This window comes from Triticum aestivum, chromosome 2B (assembly GCF_018294505.1).
Source record: "Triticum aestivum cultivar Chinese Spring chromosome 2B, IWGSC CS RefSeq v2.1, whole genome shotgun sequence".
Classification (NCBI taxonomy): Eukaryota; Viridiplantae; Streptophyta; class Magnoliopsida; order Poales; family Poaceae; genus Triticum; species Triticum aestivum.
The window spans coordinates 676,171,164-676,178,482 of NC_057798.1; the positions used below are offsets into that span (position 1 = coordinate 676,171,164).

Genomic DNA, 7,319 nt, shown 5'->3' on the forward strand with positions numbered 1-7,319 from the left:
TTCCTCGAACTTTGCTCCAGGATTGGGATGATTCAACTCTCCCACAAGACGACGTACAAGACTTAGGGGGAGAATGATGGATAAGTCTGTGTACTAGGGTCCTTGTGGGGCTGCAGCACATGGTCCTTAGGAGGATAAAGTCCTGGACCATCAAGGACTGGCTGTTAGGATAGAGTTCTGTTCTTGACCATCAAGGACTGTCAGTTAGCATCTTAGACTAGCATCTTAGACTAGCATCTTAGACTGGCATCTTAGCAGCATCTTAGCATATGCCTTGGCTGGCTAGCAGCCTATAAATATGTATCCCCAACCCCTCAGGTTGGCATGGCATTGTGTGAGAAATAAACCAACGAAAATTGTCCCAACTCTCCTAGTGTCATCCACAACTATCAATGCTCAGGTTGAAAGGTCTAACACACCCGACCTGCTTGGGGATTTTCTCGAGTTTCAGCTATACTGATGCCTTCATGATCTGCCGGTGGCTCACTGTATCCGACTGTGCCTTCACGGATATGTTCGATGTGAGGCAAGCCTGCAGCATTGCAATTTGACAGAGGCTGCACTGCATTTCTCTGTACAGCCGACACCACCCGAGTTTCATATTCATTAGCTTCATCACAATCGTCAAGAAAACTTGCTCCAAAGAATTTTCGCAGACTTCGCTTAGGCTTCTCACTACCCGCTAGGCCTTTACTAGGAAAATTATCCGGCAGGTTGCTATGTTCAATGCCATCTTCTAGGCCAGTATCTGCTGCTAAACTAGTACCACCACAATTAACTGGATGTTTGCTGTGGTTGGTCTGCTGATCTCCTGGGGGGTTTACTTGTGTTTCAGCTATACAAGTGCTATCACTATTCGTCAGCAGCTCGCTGTGTTCAACTGCACCTTCATGGCTGCGCTTTCTATTCCGTAAGCCTATCCAGTTGCGGTTCCAACAAGGATCCACTGCACTTCTCAGGACAGGCGACACCACCCGACTTTCAGTTTGAGTAGCTTCGTCACCGTTGTCTAAAAAACCTGCTTCAAACAACCCTCGCAGACTTTGTTTAGTTTTCTCAGCATCTGCTAGGCCTTTACTGTGAGAATCAACTGGCAGGTTGCAATGTTCATTGCCATCTTCAAGGAAACCTTCTTCAGTATCTGCTGCTAAACTAGTACCACCACAATTTACTGGCCGTTTGGTGTGGTTAGTCTCCTGACCTCCTGGGGGCTTTACTTGAGTTTCAGCTATACAAGTGCTCTCACTATCCGTCAGCAGCTCGTTGTCGTCAACTGCGCCTTCATGGCTGCGCTTTCTATTCCGCAAGCCTATCCAGTTGCAGTCCCAAGGAGGATCCACTGCACTTCTCAGCACAGGCAACACCACCCGACTTTCAGTTTGAGTAGCTTCGTCATGGTTGTCAAGAAAACCTGCTTCAAACAACCCAGGCAGAGTTTGCTCAGTTTTCTCAGCATCTGTTAGGCCTTTGCTGTGAGAATTAACTGGTAGGTTACTGGGTTCAATGCTATCTTCTATGAAACCTTCTTCAATATCAGCTAAGCTAGTACCGCCGCAATTAAATGGCTGTTTTCTGTGGTAAATCTCCTGACCTCCTCGGGGGTTTTCTTGAGTTTCAGCTATACAAGTGCCCTCACTATCCGTCAGCAGCTCGCTGTGTTCAACTACGCCTTCATGGATACGCTTTCCATTACTTAAGCCTATCCAGTTGCAGTTCCACGGAGGATCCACTGCACTTCTCAGCACAGGCAACGCCACTCGACTTTCAGCTTGAGTCTCAGCTATACAAGTGCTCTCACCATCTGTCGGCGGCTCGCTGTATTCAACCATGCCTTCATGGCTGCGCTTTCTATTCTGTAAGCCCACCCAGTTGCGGTTCCACGGAGGATCCACTGCACTTCTCTGCACAGGCGACACGACACGGCCTTCAGTTTGTGTAGCTTCTTCATGGTCGTCCAGAAAACCTGCCCCAAACAGCCCCCGCAGACTTTGCTTCCTTTTCGTGCCCTGTTCCACCGTGCTCCTACCAATCGGAAGGATGTCTCTTCTAGCAGAAACCTCAGCGGGTTCTGCTTGTGCTTGGCTCCCCAAACAGCCCCCCTTCAAATCGGTACCGCCATCCCGAGGGGCGTGTTTCAGAAATGAATGCTCAGCCACCCGGTACTGGAACCCAGCATGCACAATTTAGCAAATTTAATCGGTAAGAATACGGTTGGGATAAGGTAGCAAGAGAAGCAATTTCAGTAGGATTTGGTTAACATAGATCAGCAGATTCTTTACCTCCGATGGGTCTTGGGTCTCGCTGCCGTTGTGGACAGCAGGAGGGTCAACAGCCAGCTCCGGCACCTCCGGCGACTCGTACTGGTAACTCGAGAACCAGTTCCTGATGTCCGGCGGCTCTGACGAAAAACACCGAAAACGACGTGAGCACGTTTCAGAGATCTAAAATCGTCGGAACGGAACAGAGAATGGAAATTCATCAGGGTAGCAGAGGGAACCCACGGGAAGGGAACGAGAAGGGGTACGAGCTGCACCCGCGGGCCTGCAAGAACAGCGAAATCCGGTGAGACCGACGAAGGGCCGAACGCGCCGCAGCGCCGGCAAACGGAACGGCGGCACAGATGACAGAAGCAAGGAGCGGAGCCAGGAGGAGAGCCTCGCGACGAAGCGTACCTGGGTTTGGGTGGCGGATTCGTCGGGTACGTCTGATGAGAAAATAGGCAGTTTTTCGATTAAATTAATCCATGAATAAATCATGAGCATGACATGGACAGCATTGATAACATACTGATTATGATCTAACAGAGCATGTACTACGCATATAGTAGAGACATCTACGCATACCGCTAGTACTGCTACAACAGAAAAAAACACGAGAGGGATAAGCGATGTATACCCTCCAATCGGCCACGCGGTGGCGGTGGCGGTGACAGCAGCCGCGGCATCCTCGGCGGCCTTCTTGTCGGCCTCGGCTTTCTCAGCGGCGGCACGGTCGGTGTCGGTCGACATGGTGATGATGAAGGTGATGCGGACGTAGATGAACAGAAGCGAGCAGTCGCGTAGTCGCTACCCAAAAACCTAATCGCCCCTCTCCCCGTACAGGATCCGGAGAGGCGTGGTTTCGGAGGCCTGCTCTCCCGTCAACCGTGTACGCGGTGAACGGGACGGAGTCGCCGGCGGCAGCAGCAGCAGAGGAACGACGTGGGCGTGGAGGCGGAGATGCGTTCTGTTTTGTGACGGCTAGGGTTGGCAGCGCCCCACATATATATGTGCGGCCGCGCGTGGAGAGACGTGGGCTGAACCCACGTCCAAGTCGGTAGCCCACGATCCGACGTCTCAGATCGTGGCCCCACCTGTCAAAGACTCTCCGTTCCTGACCGGCAAAAAGAAGCGCATAGGAGTGAGCTCGGCTCGGCTCAATCCCGCAACCCGCGGCGCGTCGTGACGAGGCGTGGCGTGGCAAGGCGAGCGGAGGAGGAGGAGTGCGCGAGGGCCTCATCTCTTCTCAAGCTCCAATAGCATGAGGGAGAGAGTCCCTTATAAACCACTCCAACTCTCCTTCCACTTCCAAGGTGGGACTAAACTTCCCACACACCTAGTGCCATATAACCCACATGGGCCCTTAGAGATTTTTCAGAAATTGCAATATGGGCCTAGAGCCCATCTCAGATTTCAGCAATCCCCCACCAGATCTCGAGGGCCCATAGTGTCCTCTGTTCCAAATACTGTTTTGATATACTAGTGTTGCAGTGAAGACCTGTTAAGGTTGAGCTTCACCTAGAGCAAGTAGCTACATTCCTTCACAACTGAACAATGGACTATACCTTGAATTGTCAGTTTGGCGTAAAGAAGTTTCACCACATGTCTTACTAGTACTGGGCTGCCGAAGGCTGACCCCTCGGGTGGAGCATATAAGTCACACTCCTGGCCTATTCATGAGTTTACTAGAGATCACCCCAATCTCATAGACTGTGACTAGCAGTCGGGCTCACATAGGTGTGTTCCTCCAAAGATCGCTCTGTAGGATAGCATCTTGCTTATACATATAAGCCTTGGAACACATTAAGACAATAGTCATCCTTCCGTATAGTTTCCGAGAGTATTGCATCTCCAACGGAGTGGGTTAGTAAAGTTACTCTCCTCAGTTCACCACTGGCTTGTTTCCCCAGGTCCTACTTCACGGGATCTCCGATCACATAGGTTGGGTTACCACCATGGTAACTCATGTGGGTCTCATACCCATCTCCCTCGATGCACTATCTATCACTACACGTGATAGCCCTTTCGTAAAGGGATCTGCCAGATTCTTAGCCGTATGGACATAGTCCAACGCTATCACTCCGGAGTCTCTTAATTTTCTGACAGCTTTTAATCTCATTCTTATGTGTTTGGTGGACTTCATGTTGTCCTTTGAACTCTTCACCTTGGTGATGACAGTCTGATTGTCACAGTTCATAAGGATAGCCGGAACCGGTTTATCAACCAATGGCAAGTCCATCAAAAGATCTCGAAGCCATCTCGCTTCAACACCAGATGTGTCTAATGCCGTTAATTCTGCTTCCATTGTCGATCTCGTTAAGATCGTTTGCTTGCAAGACTTCCAGGAAACAGCGCCACCTCCAAGAGTAAACATATACCCAGTTGTGGCCTTCATCTCATCAGCATCAGAGATCAAATTCGCATCACTATACCCTTCAAGTACCGACGGGTATCCGGTATAGTGAAGTCCATAGTTCATAGTACCTTTCAGATAGCGCATAACTCTCTCAACAGCATGCCAATGTACATCACCCGGTTTGGAAACAAACCGGCTCAGTTTGCTCACAGCAAACGCGATGTCAGGCCTCGTTGCGCTCGCTAGGTACATCAGTGAACCAATGATTTGAGAGTATCTCAATTGATCTTTAGCCATGCCTTTGGACTTTCGAATCAATACGCTAGGATCATATGGTGTTTGAGATGGTGTGCAGTCCGAATATCCAAAACGACTCAACACCTTCTCAACGTAATGGGATTGCAGAAGTGTGATCCCACCCTCATTATCTCTCAGTAGCTTGATGTTCAAGATAACATCAGCCACACCAAGGTCTTTCATCTCAAAGTTCTGAGATAGAAACGATTTGACCTCCTCGATGACTTTGAGGTTTGTTCCGAATATCAGTATGTCATCAACATACAAGCACAGTATAACTCCTTCGCCCCCACCATGGCGATAGTATACACATTTGTCAGCCTCATTAACAACGAAACCAACAGATGTCAGAGTTGTATTAAACTTATCATGCCATTGCTTAGGTGCTTGTTTCAGGCCATATAAAGATTTTATCAACCTACACACCTTTCTTTCCTGACCATCTATCACAAAGCCATCAGGCTGTTGCATGTAGATTTCCTCCTTTAGCTCTCCATTTAGAAAAGCCGTCATAACATCCATCTGATGGACAAGAAGACCATGTGAGGCCGCCAACGAGAGTAATACTCGAATGGTGGTCAGTCTAGCCACAGGTGAATAAGTATCAAAGAAATCTTCCTCTTCTTGCTGGTCATAGCCCTTGGCCACAAGCCTAGCCTTGTACTTTTCAATCGTACCATCGGGCCTAAGCTTCTTTTTGAACACCCACTTACATCCCAGTGGTTTGCAACCATAGGGACGGTCAGTGATCTCCCATGTCCCGTTAGCCATGATGGAATCCATCTCGCTACGGATCGCATCCTTCCAGTAGTCAGCTTCTGGAGAGGCATACGCTTCTGAAATAGAAGTGGGAGTATCATCCACGAGGTACACGAAGAAATCATCACCAAAGGTCTTTGCAGTCCTTTGTCTCTTGCCCCTACCAAGGGTTTCCTCGTCATCCTCCTCGGGATTTTCATCATGTGTTTGTTCATAATATTCCATAGGGATGGCAGGTTCAGGAGTCTCCTCAGATTCATGTCTAGAAGTGCTTTGCATATCTCTCATAGGAAAAATATCCTCAAAGAATGTAGCATCCTTAGACTCCATAATTGTACCGATCTTCTGGTCAGGTACCTCAGATTTCACTACTAGAAATCTATAGCCAACGCTGTTCTTAGCGTAGCCCAAATTAATGCAGTCCACGGTCTTATGTCCAAGCTTACGCTTTTTGGGGATCGGCACGTTGACTTCCGCCAAACAGCCCCAAGTGCGCAAGTACGAGAGTGTCGTCCTTCTCTTTGCCCATTTCTCATAGGGAGTGATCTCACTATCCTTTGTTGGAACTTTATTCAGGACATGACATGCCGTCAATATAGCCTCCCCCCACCATGCCTTGGATAAACCCGATGTATCTAACATGGCGTTAACCAAATCAGTTAGAGTACGGTTTTTCCGCTCGGCAACCCCGTTTGACTGGGGTGAATAGGGAGGCGTCCTCTCATGAATAATGCCGTGTTCCGCACAGAAGGAATCAAACTCACTCGAGAAGTACTCTCCACCACGATCTGACCGGACTCGTTTAATTTTCTTTTCAAGTTGATTTTCAACTTCTGCCTTATAGATTTTAAAGTAGTGTAGAGCCTCATCTTTAGTATTTAACAGATACACATAGCAATATCTAGTGGAATCATCTATCAATGTCATGAAGTATCTCTTTCCACCTTTAGTCAACACACCATTCATCTCGCAAAGATCAGAATGTATGAGTTCTAATGGTGCCAAGTGTCTCTCCTCCGCGGCCTTATGAGGCTTGCGAGGTTGCTTAGCTTGCACACATGAAAGGCACTTAGAACCTTTGGCTAAAGTGAAACTCGGGATTAAATCCAACTTGGCTAGCCGCGTCATAACACCGAAACTTATGTGACAAAGACGTGAGTGCCAAACCTCAGATTCATTAATACCCGAATGAATATGGTTCACGACTTTATTACAGAAATCTGCGAGGGAAAGGCGGAACATCCCTCCGCTCTCATAACCTTTTCCAACAAATAGTCCATACTTAGTAACAACTAATTTATTAGACTCGAATACCAACTTAAACCCTTCTCTACATAGAAGGGAGCCACTAACGAGGTTCTTTTTGATGGCGGGGACATGCTGCACGTTCTTCAGCTGCACGATCCTTCCCGAAGTAAACTTCAGATCGACCGTGCCAACACCATGAACAGAAGCACTCGCGCCATTCCCCATCAATACGGACCCGTGGCCTGTGACCTGGTAAGAAGAGAACAATGAAATGTCAGCACACACATGAACACCTGCACCTGTATCCACCCACCAATCGGTAGGCTGAAACACTGAAAAAACAGTAAATAAATTACCGTACCCAGATGCACCATTCTCATTGTTGCTCACAATCATGTTGA

General features: G+C 48.3%; 1 protein-coding gene across 1 annotated transcript in view; it reads right to left on the minus strand.

The window, feature by feature from the left end:
• Window positions 1-274: 274 nt before the first annotated feature.
• The window catches only part of LOC123039385 (uncharacterized), a 69,596-nt gene continuing 62,551 nt past the window's right edge, over window positions 275-7,319 (minus strand). Inside the window, exons 5-7 of the mRNA XM_044462580.1 lie at window positions 2,502-2,704; window positions 2,280-2,398; window positions 275-2,162 (exon numbers count right to left, since the gene is read on the minus strand). Of these exons, the coding sequence (XP_044318515.1) occupies window positions 411-2,162; window positions 2,280-2,398; window positions 2,502-2,704 (2,074 nt within the window). The 3' untranslated portion in view covers window positions 275-410. The remainder of the gene's footprint in view (window positions 2,163-2,279; window positions 2,399-2,501; window positions 2,705-7,319) is intronic.